Source organism: Onychostruthus taczanowskii, unplaced genomic scaffold (genome assembly GCF_017590055.1).
Source record: "Onychostruthus taczanowskii isolate IOZ18803 unplaced genomic scaffold, ASM1759005v1 scaffold13, whole genome shotgun sequence".
In the NCBI taxonomy this organism is placed as follows: domain Eukaryota; kingdom Metazoa; phylum Chordata; class Aves; order Passeriformes; family Passeridae; genus Onychostruthus; species Onychostruthus taczanowskii.
In genome coordinates this window covers 11,016,884-11,035,787 of record NW_024498462.1, presented here as the reverse complement: position 1 = coordinate 11,035,787, position 18,904 = coordinate 11,016,884, and the positions used below count along the sequence as shown (strand labels likewise).

General features: G+C 41.0%; 1 protein-coding gene across 2 annotated transcripts in view; it reads left to right on the top strand.

Annotated features, from left to right (window-relative positions):
- The window catches only part of BRWD3 (bromodomain and WD repeat domain containing 3), a 50,865-nt gene that overhangs the window by 5,314 nt on the left and 26,647 nt on the right, over positions 1–18,904 (top strand). For both annotated transcript variants that reach the window (XM_041396331.1, XM_041396330.1), the window contains 9 exons: positions 3,129–3,279; positions 5,343–5,441; positions 11,455–11,615; positions 12,575–12,796; positions 14,174–14,274; positions 14,915–14,985; positions 15,833–15,933; positions 17,112–17,152; positions 18,567–18,671. In XM_041396331.1, the coding sequence (XP_041252265.1) occupies positions 3,129–3,279; positions 5,343–5,441; positions 11,455–11,615; positions 12,575–12,796; positions 14,174–14,274; positions 14,915–14,985; positions 15,833–15,933; positions 17,112–17,152; positions 18,567–18,671 (1,052 nt within the window). The remainder of the gene's footprint in view (positions 1–3,128; positions 3,280–5,342; positions 5,442–11,454; positions 11,616–12,574; positions 12,797–14,173; positions 14,275–14,914; positions 14,986–15,832; positions 15,934–17,111; positions 17,153–18,566; positions 18,672–18,904) is intronic.

Genomic DNA, 18,904 nt, shown 5'->3' with positions numbered 1-18,904 from the left:
TCAAGAAGTTGCTTGTCCCAGCTCCAGGGAGGACTCTCTGCTCGTGGTCTCTGAGGTGATGCTCCAACCACAGGACCATGAACAGGTTTAGGGGTTGAATTTCTCCCAGCCCTGACGTGACTTTACTAATAGTTCTTTCCTTGTGCTTATCACTGGAGCAGCTTATCTCAGCCTGGCTCAAGCAGTCAGGACTGGGAGAGTTTTTTAAAAAGAATAGATTAGCTTCACTTAATCTTTCACTTTTTAGATCCATTGTACCTGTGTGGTTACTGTGTCAGAGAACTCATCTGGTTCTGTTGCATTCTTGTGCTCTCATATTTTAACTTTTATAGGGTTTTTCACTTCCTAAGGCAACAAAACATATTTTCTTTATGATTTATCCCAAGATGCAGCATTTGTTCTCACTTAGCACGTTTTCAGCTCTGCATTATTTTAACTTGCATGGTTTGGGCTTGTAGTGCAGCGTAGTACTCATGTCTGATTTTTTCCAGTTTTCTGATTATTTTCTAAAATATTTTCTAATTATATTCCAAAATATTTTCTAAAATATTTGAGGAGCTGATAATATCCTTGCTGCTGTTTCATTTTGCCACGTGGGATATGGACAAGCACACACTAAGAGGTGTAGCTGTACCTTTGCCTTTTTCCATCCCTCTTTTAAGCAAAATCTGATCTGGGAAACGTTGTTTTTTTCAGCTGGATGTTTGTAGCTTCATGTTCTAGAAAAATACTTAAAATCCATTTACAACTCTCTCAGAGGTGAAAAGAAGGATTTTTGATTCAAGTTCTTCTGGGAACCTGAAAATAGAATTGCTTGTTTAGCTCTGGGCTGTGATTTAAGCATTTTTTTCTAGAAGTTATTATGGAAAAAAATCACCAGGAGAATTTGCTGCTCTTGCTGCCTGCCTATGGAGCTGTTTGTTAGTAACAGCAGTGCTAATATTCAGATTAAGGGCTGCTTATTTGGGGCTGTTGTGGGTTGTAGAAACAAGGAAATGTGCAGGGGAAGAAGTGAGATCAGGGAATGCTGTTGGGTCCCACGTGTGTCAGAGTTTGCTCTTTGCTATTTCCTTTAAAACTGTGCTTTCATCTTCAAGCCACCAAGTCTTTTTCCATTTTGGAGGTAGTCAGGAGTGCTTGTGGAACACCTTGGGCTCTGTCTCTGCAGTGGGATATTTGCTGCCAGGTTTAATTCTTCACCTTCCTAGGCACAGAATGTGGTGAAACTCCCAAACCAGCTCCAGGGTGAACAGGGGAGTGTTTGCTGTGCTACACTGGGAAAATGGTTTGGATTTTTTACATTTCCAGTGAGAATGGTATGGTTTGGGGTTTTTTTGGTGCTCTGGAAGTAAAACTTCAGAGCTTCTTGGCTGGTCTTTTTGATCTTTTAATCTTAATGTTTATACATTACTGTGTGTTGGCAGTTGGTGACTGAGGGGCTTGTTGCTGGTTATCAGAGATGGAAGTAAGAATTTCATATTCAGATTTTACTTAACTGCACATTCTCTCTCTAGAGCTTCCCTTTCAAAAATCTTACACACTGAAGGGAGGCTGCTGCAGCATCATAAAATATTTTGTAGCATAAACACATTTACAGTTTTTCAGGAATGAGTCAGAGGCAAATACCAAAGTTTGGATAATCCTTTTCTCTCATTTCAACTTCTGTTATATTCCATAATTTACAGTGAATTTACAGTGAGAGACAATTCACTGTAAATTTCAGTGCTCATACACTGAAATTGACTGGTTTTACCCATAGGAAGGTGCCAATATAATTTCAGAACTCTGATTTTAGGGAAAAAAGCTAAAATGACTGGAGAAACCTGTCAGTACAGGAGAGCATTCACAGGGTCATTCCTTGATGCTCACTCACAGGATGAAAGGTCTTGGAATGAGAACATGGTAATGCACTCATCAGGTTTCTCATTCCTGCCCTGAAAAAAATGATGATTTTGGATCTTTAGATTCATCATGACTGATGAGGTGATTTTTAACCAGCAGTGACTGAGGGATGAGTAGAGGGAGGAACCTGTCTCTTCTCCAAGAGTTCCATTCACATTGGAAGAGTTTTTAGTCCCTTTTAATTAACTGGTAATTTGTATATTTAATTAAATATATTTCCCTTTTCTTTTTGGTTAAAATGTGAGTTATGGGACAGTCTTGATCCATCTCATGGTGCAGGTGGTGACGTTATCCAGCCCTGCCTGGCTGTGCTGGGTCCTGTAGCTCCACTGCTATTCCCAATTAGAATAAAAAAATTCCCAACGACGTGTGCTAATAATCTGTTTGATGACTCAGTTGAGTGAACAATGTTTTGGCAGCAGGGCTGAGGGAATTACAGACCTTCTCCTTCTTCCTGATGCCTGGCACTCCCTCCCTCTGGTGTGCTGGGGCAGGAGCTGGGCACATCCCTGGGATGGTAGGAGTTGATCCATGGAAAGAGGTGGATGGAGCTGTGTGTCCTGTGTCACAGGAGCTCTGATGAGCAGCTTTTCCTGCCAGTTTGTAAATATGGCAGACAGGCAGTGCAGGGCATTCTGGATAACGAGGCACAATTTATTTGTTGTTTGAACAGACTGTCAGAAAAACTGTTGTCACTCAGTCTCTGTCCAAAGGGAAAAATAAAGGATGTTCTCCCAACATGACAAAATTGGAGCCCTACACATGTGGGTCTTAAAGATACCTACTCCCAGGAGCTGGGGAAGTGTGGAGACTGAGTATCGATTTTAGGGATTTTAGGTAATTTTTAAAGTTTTTATTCTTTTGCACATGTGCTTCATACAGTGATGTCAATGCAAAGGTGTTTCAGTTAAGCAAAAAATGGGAAGAGAATGAACCAAAAGGTAAAAAATGTTTAAAAAAAGTTGTTTCAGCAGGGCACCACACTGGGTGGTTTTGTTTCTTATTAAGGGATATCCGAAATTTACAATTAAGCTGTTACAACCTGAAATTTCTGGTGTGGCTTTTGCAACACTCCACTTTAAAATGCAGTATAATTAATGTTGAGGGGATTTTGAGGGGGTTTAGGCTTGGTTGCAGTAACTTTACACTTCAATATGAAGCAAAGTACTACCAGCAGAAGGAAAAATAAAGCAGTTTTCAAATGTCTGTGCTGTTTGTGTGTTTAGGTGGCTGTCAATGCACACATCCCTCCGGATTATCTTCTTAGGATCTGTGAGAGACTTGGACCCCTCTTGGACAAGGAAATCCCCCAGAGTGTCCTGGGGGTGCAGACTTTGCTGGGTGTCGGGCGCCAGTCTCTCCTGAGGGCAGCAAAAGGTAAGATTCTCAATTTATCTGGGCTTGAATTCTGTTTTAATGATTAATCCCCTTTTGTTGCCATTCCTGTTGGGATTTCTGTGTGTTTGCATTTGCCCTGCTTTGTCTCCTGTGCTTGCCAGCTTTTTTCTTCCTAAAATGCAGTTGTTGCTGGCCCTGTTGGATATATTTTCTTGGGTTGAAAATGCCATTTTAAGCAATTCTTGCCTACAGTTGCCTGATCTTGTTACTTTCTCTGCCTCCTTCCCCAGTGTGTTGGTGTTTGTGTAAATGATGTGAATGGGATTAGGGGTTTGATGCATCTGAAAAATGCCATTTTTTCCATATACATTTACACACATCTGTGTCTAAAATCACTGAGCTGGGCTGTTTTTCAGCCTGGCTTTTTCCATTCTTTGACTGCCTGTCTGTGCAGGCACAGGACAGGGTGGTGGCATCTGAGGCAGCATTTAGGGAGTAGCAGAAGGCCAGGCTGATTCCTCAGTGACAATTCCTGCTTGTCCTTGCATCAAGTTAATTTAAAAGCCCCCGTTCCTTTCATGAAGAGAGCACCAGTCCTTTTCCCTTTGAAAAACTCTCTCTGCTTGAGAGAATGATCCTGAGAGCAGTTTTGTGTTAGAACTAAAGAGATCTGAAAGCCATCTGCTATTGAAGTGATTCCTCCTTCCCTCCTCACTCCATGCCCCTGCCACTTCCTCCCTGCAGGAGCCAGAACTTCCTTGATCCTGTGATGTGCCGATTCAGAGAGCTGAGATGTTGCAAAATTTGTTGTAGTGAATTAAATGAGCTGGTGGAAAAGGATCACAGGGCTGGAGGTGACACAGGAGGAGGAGCATCATCCTGGGAGAGGAGGAGGGATAGCAGAGCAGGACCTTCCTGTTTTGGTGGCAGTTGAGCACTTAATTCCCTGTGAATTCCCTTCACATCCTGTGAAGTCACCGTGATGCTGACGAGCATCTGCTGATCCATTGGATATCTCCTGGAGGGATGAGCTGTTCCCAAACACGTTGCCCTACAGAGTTTTGGGACTGAGTCTTGTTTTGCCTGTGCTTTGCTGTAATTAGGTGCAAAAATTCAGGTTTGCAGAGGAACACTCCTTCCTTTCACACTCAGTTTGCAGCTTAGAAGCAAACAGCAGCAAAATGTAAAGAGAAAATAAACTTTTTTTTGCAGGGGAACAGAAGGGTTTAGGTGGATGGATCTATTTTAGGAAGTCTGAATGCTGTTTTTAATGAGTATCATTTAATACTCTGTGCAGCAGTTTGGGGTTTAATCAGAAGGTGCTCTCAGGAGTCTCTGAGTCACCTCAGCTTGTGCACTTTATGTTCAGAGACCTACACGGTGCTACACAGATCCACCAACCTGCGGCACTGTCCTTCTGTTTCAGCACTTACTCACCGTGGAAGCTCATTTCTCTCCCTCCAGATGGCCAGAAATGGAAGAAATCCAGGTCTAATTTCTGAGGCACTTTGAACAGTCTCAGAAAAATCACTATTGTTCTAGAGAGGAGCCTCTCTGAGGCCAGTTGGCAGCAGCGGGCTGGAGAGTCTTTAAAGAGAACACTCTTCACTTTAAAACAATGATTTTTTTTGGGTGGGGGGTGGGGTGCAGAGGACAATCTGAAAGGCGGGCACATTGCCACATATTGCAGGAAAACAGATTTATTGGAAAAAACCCTCACTTCTCTCACTTTTAGGCAGCAAAATGTGAAATCTCAAATTTGCAGTTCTTAAGCAGAAGTGCTTTAAGTGTTGGCATTGCAGAAGGAAAACATGGCAGAGTTCAGTTGGGCCTCAATATAAAGTGCACCCACTTTTTAAATTCACTTTTTCTCTCCATGGATTTAGAGTCAATAATCACCCGAATTAAGCACATATGAGTTGAAACCATTTACGCTGACTCTGCTGAGGAGCTGGAAATCAGAACCTCAGTCTTTCAGTGAGGAATCTGACAAACTGTTTCATCAGACAGATCTTATTCTGGGTTGGTGGGAGCGGTGCTTGATCTCTTGATTATTTAACATATTGATTATTTCTTGTCCCTTGTCACTCTTGCTGGTGCAGACTTCAGACACACACTATGGAAAGGATCTGCATTTGCAGCTCTGCACAGGGGCCGACCCCCCGAACTCCCGGTGAACTACGGGAAACCACCAAACGTGGGTGAGTCTGGAAGCCCACAGAAGCTCCTTTTCTCCTCTCTGTGTTTCTTCCTGTCCCACAGAAAGTCCCTCTCACTGACTAAAACACTACTCTGGCTTTGCATTAATGTTTTCTCTGACGTTTCATGATTAATTAGTCTAAAATAGGTCTCTCCCTGACAATAGGATATTTTTTTTGTGTTATTCAGGCTTGGATTTTCCACGGTGTGTGTAGCCATGTTTTGCATGGTTGTTTGGAGGACAATGGGCTGGAGTATTTTTTATGATATGCTTCCACAATACATACATGTGGTTGTAAGATAGGATGGGCATGGTCGCAGGAGCATGGAATCCTGGAATCGTCATGGAATCCCAGCCAGAACAAAATGTCTGGCTCCCAGGGAACTTTTTTGACTCAAGAATTCCTTTCAGTTGGATTATGACAGAAAACAGACTGCTTGCAACATCCCTCTCCAAAAAGGAAATAATCACCAAAGCAACATTTGTGTTCCTTCAGCCTCAGTTGTCCACACAATTAGATAAAGAACTTGTATAAAACTCAGATATATGTGGGCTCTCAGCTTACATCTCATCACAGAGCTGCTCTGTTTTATATAAACTCAAGTGTTTGCCTTGTATGGTTTGAACTTTCATTAACTGCTTTTATAGCAAAAAAAAATTGATTCTTGCAGGCATAAAAGTAAATCCTGGTTTGTTTCTTTTTAGGGCATTTTATCTCTGTGCAAATGGATACATTTTCCTGGTTTGTCAGGGAGTCCTTTCACTGCACATCCTCCCTCCCTTTGGAGAAACAGGGATGGTGCTGGCAGTTTTCTGTTTCTACCCTATCTGTGTATTTATTATTTTAGGCTGGTTCTGCAGTACTTTACTGTGAGCAGTTGTGCTGATGGATTACTAATAGTCTGAATTGTAGATTTATTGAACACAACTCCTCTGGTTGTATTCCTGCACGGATTCTTGGATCAATTCTTTCATCAGACTGGGTGTTTTTGGAATATGTGGTATTATTAATGAGGCATCATGGCAGATTGGACTTCAGCATTTGTCATGCTTTCATGGCAAAGGACTGTGCTGCTTGCTTGGTAACTATTTAGTGAATTAAAAAGCAGAATAATTTTTTTTGTTTGGGTGTTTTTCTAATTGCTTTTTTTTTTTTTTTTTGAGAAATGCAAAGGTGTTATATGGAAAAGGGTCTTTCATAGCCAGGAAATCATTTATAGAAGTATTGATTCCTGAAGAATACAGTCCTTGGTGTAGCTACATAAACTACTATTAAGAGAGGAAAATGTGCATAAATATTAAAATAAGAATTTGACTTCAGGCAGGAGTTTGATTTTGGGATTCCTTGTTCATCCTGAAGAGGAGGTCAAAAAATTCTGTGTCTGTTTGTGCAAAATGGGTGTTTTTTTCCTGGTGAGTGCTGCTAGCCAGAGATGCTGCAGTGTGTGTGTCTTAAGTACAAGATGAAGTGTGCCCGACCTCTTTATTATTTTGGCATAACTGTGAATTCCCACACTGTGCTGGCTCAGGCAGATGGATTTTTCTGGAATTACTTGCTGAAGGAGTTGGGCTGAAGTAAAAGACACCCATTAATGTGTATTCAGGAGTGTTCAGGATTGTTTAAGTACCTGTGCAAAGTGGTAAATAAGGTATAGAATGAGCAGCCAGGAGCATTCTCACATCGTTTCCCTTCCAGTGATAAGGATTTAATCTTTCCACCATAAATGCTGAGAGAATGGGGTCGCTGATGGGATCAGCTGGGGGGACCCAGCTGCAGGAGTTGCAGTGGTTTCCTTCCCATGTGATTGGGATGGGACCTTGTGGTCCATAATCCAAAATAAAAAGTCCTGCACTTTTTATTTAACGCTGGAACTGGAGCAGGAAATCCGCGTTGCCTTTTCCCATCGTGTTTGTGCAGAGCTGGGCATCTTCTGGCTGGGGGAGTCTGGGAAAGTGCTGAGCTGTGGAAGTCATTCCCAGGGATGTGGTGCCTGTGTGTTGGGGCTGTGGTGATCTGGAGGGGGACAGGGAGGGAAAACACTGGCACAGAGCTTCCTGCTGCCAACAGGATGGCATGGAGGAGGAGGAGAGTCTGCTTCAGCCTTTCTGGGCAGCTTTTGCTGTAGTGGAACTTTCAGGGCTCCCTTTGTGCTCTTCCAGACAGAAAGTGGAAAGACTGGTCATGCAGTACCTCAGGACTGGGAGTGATTCCCCTTTGATAAAGCTGCTTTTGATGCTACTTCGATTTTGTCGGGGTTGTTTTTTTTTTTTTGTTTTTTTTTTTGCAGGCAGCTCAGAGCAGATTACAAAGAAGGTTGTTTTCACTCTTTAAGAGCTGCTCTAACCTGAGGATGGAAATCTTTCTGTGGGCAGCTATTGTTAGTGAAAAAAACCACAAAATTGGGAAGCAGAAGGTTTTCAGCACAGTCTCGGTGAATAAGCATTTCAGCTGGGTGGAAATTCACAGCCAAGGTGATGCAGCCACCTTGGGCCTGCCAAGGAGCAGCGCTGGGATGAGGTCAGGAATCGATGATGGTTGTGCTGGAAATGAGTTCCATGAGGTCAGCAGCTCCCAGAGCTGGAACATGCTGTGCTTTCGCTGCTTTTCCTGGGTCCAGGCTCTTTGTGGCCACACAGCCACTCTCTGAGAAGGTGTTTTCCATGTGAGAGCCAGCTGTGTTTGTTTCCTGGCATTCCTATGAAACCTTGTGTCTCTCCCAGGAGTGGTACCCGATCCCTGCTCGGATTTGTGATGAGGGCAAAATCCAGGTGCTCATTACAAAGTCACACTGCTTCTTGCAAAGGTGAAACAGTCTGACAGGAGCTCATCACCCCTGAGAAACTGATTTTAAAACAAACATTTGCACCAGCTTTCCCATTTTCTAATTTTCCTTGCAAAAAGTGGATCCAGACAAGGGTTTTTAGTGAGAGCAGGAATTCCAGCTGGTGCTGCTCAGTGACTTTGCCTCACTGAAATGCTTGAATTCCTTCTGAGGTTGTGATTTAACTTTGAAGTCTGGGCTTTGTCTGATGATTGTTTTTTAAATCCAGCTTTCACTGGTGGGTTGTTGTTGCTGGGTTTGGGGTTTATCCTTCCTAGGTGAGCTTTCTTGCCAGGGTTCTTACATTGTGCCGTTACCTGTGGTAGAATGTGAGGTAAATTGTGATTTAGGAATTGCTGTTGTCAGCTTATGTGACTTGCGTTAAACACTGCAGTTTTCCTCAAGGTGTGGCCTTCTGGGACCAAGGACTGTGGGGAAAAAAAGAGAAAAATGCCTGTGTTTTACAAGTTGGTAGTTGGAGGAGCTGAGATGGCCCTTCAGTGTTGGGACAAAATTAACTTTTCTTATCAAGAAGGCTGGATCTCCTCCCTTTTTATGGGAAATAACTGTCTTGAAAGTTTTTCCTGGCAGGGAATAGCGAGGGGGTGGACTTGGCAGCTCTTACATCCAGTGTGGCATGAAATACATCAGTTAATGAGATAGGTTAGTAAAATTTTTTAGGGTTACTAAGTTGCTGTTTCTCTATGTGGGAATTGTTGGGTTTAGTGCTTTGGGGCCTTAGGAGGACAATAACTTAATTGTGCTGGAGAAAGGAAACTTGACAGGGATTTTTGTCATGTGGGGGTAATTCCCTATTTAGATATTGTGTATTAATCTTCCTAAAAATACAGGAATGGAGAATGTTTGCTTTGTTCCTTTGAAGCAGTGATAGTTTTTTTTTTTTGTCCAAAGATGCTGCTGCCTTGATAAAGTTGTTGCTCCTCATGGCTCAACAATAGTTCTGGATGTCTCTGATTGAAGCATTTCATAAACAGAGCTTTTTATTTGGTAATTATCCATGGGAGATGGAGAAGTTTTATCCCCATTGTGCAAATAGGGAAATAAACACAGAAAAAAAAAAAGAAAGAAATTACTTTCATATCCGCTGAAGCTGAACTGATTGCAAGGCTGGGAATCGACTGGAAAAGTGAGGTGCCAAAACTGTGGGATTTTGGTGCCTTTTGGTGCTTCCTTCATGGGATTTACAGCAAACAGCAGTGACAAATGTTCAGAAGGATTGCAGGGGGACACAGGAAATATTGTGATTATTAGGAGTATTTTGACATGAGAGCGTATCTTTTTGATTCACACAGTTCTTTGTGTGGTTAAAAAAACATTCAAAGCCATTTGAAATTGCTTACAGGCAGATACACTGTTATTATGTATTTAAATATATAAATATATATGTATTGAAATGGTTGAAACCTTGAAAGGCACAGCAGAATCACCATGTTGCTGAATGACTCCATGCCTCTGTTGGCACACAGGGTGGGGGGAAAGGGAGGTGTAATCTTTTTAAGAATTCAGCTTTTAAGCTGTCATACTCGAAGAGTAAATAAAATAATGTGTAGGCAAAGCTGAGGTACCTTGAGCATTTATCACTGCATGATCTCTGTGTTAGAGATAGGAAAAAAAGAGTGTAAAATTTCAGGTTTACTTTGCTCAGGGAGACAGTTTGATTTAACAGCCCTGTATAATATTAGGTATCATTTGAATAGTAGGTAGGTAGTAAATTAATTTGCTTTAGTGTGTTTTGCTTTTTAGTATTGCTGAATGTGTGTTTTTACATGCAAAGCAAATATTGACGGAAGGTGAGGTTATGCTGGAGCCTGATGGCTTTTGCAAGCATCTTTTATGCAGCTTTTTTCCCCTTGTGTCATGTTTCAATTGCATTGAATGATTAAAAATAATCCGCATTTCAGAGCCTAAAACTGAGACACAAAAATGCTTTCTTTAAAGCTGGAAACAATTTCTTTTCCTTGCTTGTGTGTAAATACTTCAATGGTATCAATTTACACAAGGAGTTATGGGTTAGGAACTCTTTGAAATGGCATTTCTTGCCTTTGTAGATTAATTTTTTAACGTATTCCCTGATCTTTTTTTGGCTAGATTGGCAGCGATATCATGAGACAATTAAGACATGGCTCGAGTTTTTCACTAGAATTTTAAGCTGAAGGAATGAAAGGCACTAAAGAGCTCCTGTGAAGCCCAGCCCACATCAAGGTGCAGGGGAAGATAAGGAATTGCTCCAGGGGATCTGCTATCACAGGGACTCCACAAACCCACCAGCACAGCTCTGTTAGATCCTCAAGTGCCTCTGAAAAACCCTCTCAAAACTTTCAAATCCAAAGTTCAAGTGCTGTGAGTGAGGATAAGTTGGGGAAAATAGAAATAGGAGAGAATTGGTGGAATTAAATTCCCCAAAATGGTCTCAAACTGTGCATCCAGTCAAAGGCTTTTTTACAGGGTGGGTTGGTGGGTTTTAGGCTGTTCTTGGAAGGGCTGCTGGCTATGGAAACAGGAGGGAGTTTGTTGTGGTTGCAGTTCTTCCTCCTGCCTGCCATTCCTCCACTGGGAGTTTCCCATCAGTGCCACCTATTTCTTGTCCTTCAATTCCATGGGAATGCACGGATGTGGATGTGGATGTGGATGTGGAAGTCCTTTGGCCCTCACGTGTGATGTGGAAGCCATTCCAGGCAAAGATTTTTATCACTTTTTATCACTTCTTTTACCACAAAAAAAAACCCCTTAAAATAAACTATTATTATACTCTTCTTGTAATTGGTACTAGTAACATGTAATTTCCTAAATTTCCAAAATTTCTTTTCTTCCTTCAAAGATTTTCCTTAAAGCTTGTCCATGTCCATGTAGGATAAATGTATCTGTTACCTGTTCATGAATTGAACATTGGAATAACTCCCAGTTGTGGTGGGAACTTTTCATTCTGCTTATATTTTTGGTAAGGAAGCAGGTGCAGCCTGTAGTGGGTGCTGAAAGGCTCCATCAGGATTGGGATTTCTTTTTATAACACTGAACAGAATGTTCTGATAAGGTGGAAGAGTTTCAGATTTATTGCTGATTCTAATAATAAGGTCATTAATCAATACTATATTTGATTTAATATTTATTTACTCTGAGTTCTGGACAAAATTCATGTCTCACTCTTCTTTTTGCTTCTTTTTTCTCTCCCAGTTCATATCCTTTCTGCCAGGCAATTAACTGGATGTGGCCGTTTCAGCCACTTGTTCCCAACATCCACCTACCAGCACATGAAGATGCACAAGAGGATTTTGGGGCACCTCTCCTCTGTTTATTGCATAGCCTTTGATCGCAGTGGGAGGAGAATTTTTACAGTAAGTTTAAAATTTGGACCTTTTTCTTTTTGAAGATTGCTTTGTTTGGTTTGATTTCTTTCCTCAACAGCCTCTTAGTCACTGATTGAGATGGAGATGTGACTCCGTTCAGCTGCAAGTTGCTTTTCTACTAAACTTACCTTCCTGGATTTGTAGTGTGTCAGTGAATACATGACAATTATTTTAAGTTTTTCTTCAGAATGCACTGACATCCATTTCTGTGGTGATGCCCTTGCTTTTGGATATATTTAAAAATCAACAGATATTTCAAATGCATGTTGCATTTTTAGCTGTTAATGTTAATCCCTGTGCATGGAGTGGCAGGACAAGGAGGAATTCCCACTGCCAGAGGAGAGAGTTAGGTGGGATATTGGGAAGAAGTCCTTCTTTAATGAGGGTGCTGAGGGCCTGGCACAAGGTGCCCAAAGAGCTGTGGCTGCCCCATCCCTGGAGCCAGGTTGGATGAGGCTTGGAGCAACCTGGGACAGTGGAAGGCATCCCTGCCTTCCAAATAGATCCCTTTCCAGCATAAGCCATCCTGTGATTCCATGATTCTCTTTTATCAAATTGAAATCCTTGACTCCCTAAGATCATCCCCAGGCTCCACAGTTCATAGAATCAGAATCCCAGAATGGTTTGGATGGGATGGAATTTTCAAAGCCATCCAGTGCCACCCCCTGCCATGGGCAGGGACTCCTTCCACTATCTCAGGGCCCATCCACCCTGGCCTTGGACACTTCCAGGGATCCAGGGACAGCCACAGCTTCTTTGAACAACCTGTGCCAGGGCCTCACAGGGAAGAATTTCTTCCTAAAATTTGCCTCAGTGGAATCCCATGGAGTTGTCCTGTCAGTTCACGGGGGTTGTCATCCCTGTCCGTCCGCGGTGATCCGTGTGTGACACGCATGGAACATATCCCATCTTTTCTGTAACCTTTGGGAATTCCTGTGGCATTTCAGGGGTCAGATGACTGTTTGGTGAAGATCTGGGCCACGGACGACGGGCGCCTGCTGTCCACCCTGCGGGGCCACTCGGCCGAGATCTCGGACATGGCCGTCAACTACGAGAACACGCTGCTGGCCGCGGGCAGCTGTGACAAGGTGGTCAGGGTGTGGTGCCTCAGGACCTGTGCCCCCCTGGCAGTCCTACAGGGCCACTCAGCTTCCATCACTTCCATACAGGTAAGGACTGATGGGGCTTTCTCCTAAATCCTTGAATTAGAGTGGTAGTAAGAGCTGTGGCGGTCAAGGGTAAAATCGATCTTTTTGGCTGTGATTTCTCCCAGCTCAAGGGTGTTTTTCCTGGTTAACTCAATCCTGTGGTGCCCAGGGGATAATCCTCCTGATTCCATGTGCTTTTAGCTGTGTGATCCCACTACTGCTTCCTTAGGTCTACAAAATGGGAGATCTGATGCTCTTTTAGAGCAATTCAGCAGCATCTCCTTGGCTCAGCTCGTGTTTGGCATCTTTGGTGGTGCTCCTGGCACAGCAGCTGACCCAACACTCTTGTGTTCACTGAGAACATTTGTTTTTCAGAAGGATCAGTTAAAATTCCTTACTCCCTATTTCTTGTTTCCTTGTTATCTTAGCTTGTAGCTTAAAGAGCTGCTCTGGATGTTGTAGCAAATGCAGATTTCTTTAAAAACAACTTCACAACTGCCAGGCAGAAGCCTTCAAAAAACAAAATTCCAGGATAAAAAAGACAATCCCTGCAATTTGGCAGGTGATGCACATAGAGGGGAGAGTGAGTGGGGCTGTTTGGCTCAGAATCCCTCTCTCCTGGAGTGGTGCTGCCTTGGATTCAGCACAGGCTTCTCCATTGTGCCAGTATTCCCCAGGAGTCTCATTTCTCCCCATCTTCCCTACACTTCCAGTTTTGTCTGATTTCAACCATGTAAAGGTGATTGTGTTAGAAATGGGTTTATAACTGGTGTATTATTTGTTTACATGTTTGTGTGTGTATATATATATATATATATACATGTGTGTTTGTGTGTGTGTTTCTCTCAAGCTCTTTGTAAAACAGAGTTTTATGATATAATTTAAAATATAATCAGTCACTGCTTTTTGAGGAAGCAGTGCTGGATTTATTTATCAAATTACCAGGTAGCCTGAGGATTAAAGGTATTGCTGCAGTTATGAAATCAAGAATAAAAAGCTTTCCCACTCCTTAGAGAGGTTTAGGAAGATAGAGGAGAGGGGATCCTGCTGTGCAGCTGTTCTTCGTTGGGCTTGGATGCAGGAATGGTTGTATGTGCCATGTTTGATCCAGTTCTGTCCTGGGAAGAACTGGTTTTGCTCCATTTACAGAGCCTGGGCTCGTTTCATTTCTCCAATTTCCTTTGTGTGGTAAAAACAAAGAATTCCTAACCAAAATGTAGGTGTTTTCCATTTCCTCAGCTTTGTTTTTATGGAAGTTCAGGTTCTGTGCTTACCCTTGCTCTCTGTACTCCTGGGGAGAAACTAATGCCTTAGTGAAAAACATTCTTGTCAACAAGTTTCCAGCATGAAAGAAGAGAAAATAGGAGCTGGTTTAATTGTTACAACTTTTATTTTTAGTTCTCTCCAGCAAGGAAAGGAACAACTCGATACCTCACTTCCACTGGTGCCGACGGAACAATCTGTTTCTGGCAGTGGCATGCGAACACCATGAAATTCAAGTGAGACTCTTGAGATAATTACAATTATTTTAACTCAAGGAGGAATTTATTTTTAATTTTGGCATGGAGAAGAATGCTGAGATAATGAAATAAGGGTGTTTTCTTGCTCAATAAGCTGGTGTGTGGGGCAGGAGCACTTTGGGATTCTGTGGTGTTGGAACCCAAAGGGGAGGCAGAGATTGGGGTTGTTATTTCTGAGGTTTGTGCTTTGCAAGCCAAAGTTGTGGAAGAAATTCCAGCTTTTGCATTCAGGATTAAATCCCTGTCCAAAATGTACAGGCAGAAGAATTAATTTGCTTTTAATCAGAAGAATGTACATATGTAGATGTCCTCAAACCCATATTTAATCAGGAGGAAATGCTATTGGAATAATGGTTTGGCAGGGTCTCTTTTAAATAGATTTGAGTTGGTGAGGATAATGATAAATCAGTTCAATAATCTTCTCAGTTTAGAGAATTGCTGTTTACTTATTAAACTAAGGAAGGAAATTCCTGAAATTAAAAATAAATTCCAGCAAACTTAGGTGAGAATTATAAAATTAAGAGACTGAAGTTGAGCTTCACCTCCACCTGCTGAGCTGTAGTGAACTGTTTGTGTTGAATAAAGAAGGAAAAATAAAAATACTGTGTTCTGCATGTAGGGATCGTCCTGTGAAGTTTGCAGAGAGGTCCAGGCCTGGTGTTCAGATCTCCTGTTCATCTTTCAGTTCTGGTACGTGTCCAGCATCAGCTGTTCCATGAATCTGGGGCTTTGGTGCCAGTTCTGTTCCTTCTCTTTAAATACAAATAGTGTTAAACCCTTTTCCAGTTAATTTTATTCCTGACAAATTGTGATTATTGGCAATCTTCCCTGCAAAGTGTCTGCCTCAAGCTGCTCTTTCTCTTTTTTTCCTATAATTAAAGCTAAAATATCTTGACCACTTCCAATCCTTTCAGTCTCTTGTTTTGCACATCAGAGATATTTCTCTGTAACATCCTTTCAAGACTTTACCTTGTAAAGTTTTTGAGTGAAAAGTTGTGAAAATCCTCTGTCAAAGGTAACCTTTTTGCTAGTCTTCCAAATTTTGCTGAATTCTAAGAGGATCAATTCGATGTATTGGAAAATCTCTGCTTAACAAACCTCTTTTGCAGCTTTGAATGAGCAAAAATACTGATTTTTACAAAGAAAATGATGTCATTACTCATTAAATTTGCTTTTTGAAAGTAAGAACTTTTGTAGAGCCAGGTTCCTTTTTTAAAGCCAGAAATCCTGAATTAACTAAATCCATTTCAATGCAGTAAACCACACAATAGTGCACTTTTTGAGCAATATTGTAAAGAAATTACAATAAATAGCTCAATCACTGCATCCCACCTCAGTAATAATTTCTTTGATGTGTGTCAAGCAGATACTGAAACTGCATTTAAATATTTTATTTGACATTTACGTTTTACATAGAAATTTTCTGTTTAAAACTAGTTTGCTGCTTTGACAAGGAAGCAGCAAATTAAAATAAATGAAGTTAAAATAAGTTGTTCCTTGGATGGCTCCTCTTCTCACAGAGAATTCTCTGTTTTAGGTGGCATGTTCATTGCAACAGGGAGTACTGACCACGTGATAAGAATTTATTATTTGGGCTCAGAATCTCCAGAGAAAATGGCTGAGCTGGAATCTCACACGGTAAGAGGCAAATCCAGAAGAAAATCTCTTTTTCCCTGCTCGCTTTTCCTCATTTCAGGAACTTGATTTCTGTACATCCTACTTTTTTTAAATATTTTTTTTATTTACTGTCTAGAATGTGTTTGGCTTTCAACCTTGTGGTATTTAAATGCTTGGAAATTTGTGGGATGTTTATTTTTAAATCCCTCTGAGGCAAGAGGTTTGTGCAAAGTTGGCTTTATTTATTTCATTCCCCAGAAAATTGAGGGACCAGGTGATTTTCCCTTATTCTTGAAAAAATTCTGTGTTGGAATGAGGAATTAAAATAGTTTTAATGCACAATGTCATTTTTTCCTATTAAACTTGCTGTTGAATGTTTAGTTAAATCCACATAAGACAAAGTAATTCAGATTTTGGACTGTGCTGTCAAAATTTGGATCACAATGCTAACTTCATTTAGAAAATAAAGCTTAAAAGCATATTTTTTTCAGATAATGCAGAAGCGTTCCCATAAAAATTCCAGCTACAAATTTACCACCTCAGGAACATTTTATGGATAAAGCCCAAGGTCTAAATTGATTCCCTGAACTTCAGTGGGAGTTGTGGCTCTCACGTTGAAGTCTCCAAGCCAACTCATCTAACAAGTATTTTGGTCACAAAAGAGAAGGATGTTTTCTGTATTGAACAGGTTTGGAAGAAGATGTAATTCCTTTAATTTCTTTAAATCCACTCTTAATCCTGCAGACAGCTGTCAGCCCCCCCTAAAACAAATCCCTGTTAGCAGGAGATAGAGACATCAGTGGCAGTAAGGACAGCAAATCATGGAGCCAGCACAAGTATTGGGCAAATTAAAAAAAGGGCAAAACTATGTCTAAAACATAACATTTGTTACTCAATGATCTGTGAGTGTTAATAAAGCCAAGGTGTGCATTTTTCTGGTTTAAATGTTTTGATACTTTCATGTTAGGTGTATAAATTGCAGGAAACCATCACCTCTCTGAAGTTTCCTATTTCAGTGTTTAACAAAATTTGTCTGGTGGATTTTAACTTCAAATACAACTTTTCTGTACTTGAATTTTTGGACTTTTTTTTTTTAATTTGCTAAGTAAAAATCTCATAGAGATTTTAGGCTGATCTGATTTTAGGAGATCTTTTAGGCTGAGCTTTTCACATGTGTTGTTCTCCTCTCTCCTGTTTAGGACAAAGTGGTTGCAGTGCAGTTCTGTAACAATGGTGACAGGTGAGTGCTGGGTTTTGGACCTGACAATGATGATAGTTAATTTTCCAAACAACATTTAGTGGAAAATTTGGCACAATAGGAAGATTTGCCCGTGGGCTTGGCTTAATCTTGGACAAATTATTGCAGTGTGTTGCAAGATGTGTGTCATGTCCACAAGCTCGAACTCGTTGTCCTCTGCTGTAACAACAAAAATGTTCTGTAACTGTGCTTTTAATTTGTTTTTTATTTCAAACAGGAAATTGGAATCCAAATTTTAGAACCTTTCTTTGTAAGAACCATCCCAGGTAGCCCCCAGAGGGGTTGCCTGTGGAGGAAGAGCATTGTAATCAATGTGGTCTAAAGCAAAAGTTAGTAAATATAGATGTTTTTATCTCAGCTTTTGCTCCTATTCCTTATTTTGGAATAATAAAGGAGGTTTAAGGGATGTGCCTTTAAGGGATGAGTCTTCCAAGCCCAGCTGTAGTTGTGCACCTGTACTTGGAGAGCTTTGTCATGTGGAATTATGTGGGAATTTGCTGGGATAATTGTACCACCAGTTCCTTCCAAGCCATGTGAGAGGGAAGGAGGTCACAGACTCACTGAAAATTAAATTCTCTAACAATGCTTTGAATGGAAATGGGGTACCTTCCTTTTTATTTTAATCTAAAGAAGTAAAATTAAGAAGAAAATTAATATGTCACAAGCATTTTCAAGCTCTTTTTCATCACAGTGAAAAAAATCAGACCAGGGAAACTGAAAAGGTGAAACAATTACTTCATAAAATTTAATAGATTTGTCTTTTAAGTGTAGTTTTGTATGTAAATGGAATATACTTCCAAAATGTATTATTAGAGGAGCTTTTTTCCCAGTTTCTCGACAAAAAATATTTCTGTGACATGGATGGCCAAAGCATTATGATGTGATTAAATATATTTGCTGCATACTTGAAATTTTTTAATAAGGAAGGGTTTAAAAATTAAAATATTCCTGTTCAGCTCCACAGGCAGGACAACCTCCCTGTGCTCCATTTGGCCCTTTCCCTTGCCTGTCTTCACCCTGTCCCTAAGTTAATGCATTATAATTTATGCCAGACTCCTGGCTCTCCCTTTCCCTTTCTTTGCTGCCACTCTGAGCTGCTCCAGGGATTTGCTGATGTCATTAAAAAGGGAATGTGCAGCTCGTATGAATTACGACATTGAAGTCATTCCAAGGCCATCTGCTGCTGGAGCCAAATGTAATTAATGTTGTGGGCTAGAAACTCTCTTGTACCCTCCAGTATCTGGTAGGAAAATTGTAACCTCATGAGTGAGAGAAGTAGAGATGCACAAGTACACACTTCCAAGTGTATATATAGAATTTATTGGTGTCCATGTGGGGATGATACCATCTTTATTCAGAATTTCATGCCTTTTTTTTTTTTCCTTTTACCCCACAGCTTAAGGTTTGTCAGTGGAAGCAGGGATGGAACAGCGAGAATCTGGCACTACCATCAGCATGACTGGAAGAGTCTGGTCCTGGATATGGCTACGAAAATGACAGGGTAAAGCAGAGCAAGCAGAACACACCTGATGGGCACATTTACCTGCAAGCTAAATCCTCCATTATATTGAAAACTGGTTATTTGCTTCCATTTTGAATTTATTTCCGTGCATTTATTGAAAATGTGGTGGTTTTGTCAACTTGCACAGTTAATTCACCCCCAAATAAATAATAATCTGTTGGTACTTTCCTATCCTAATGGTTGAGGAATATTTAATATTTTACACATGAAAT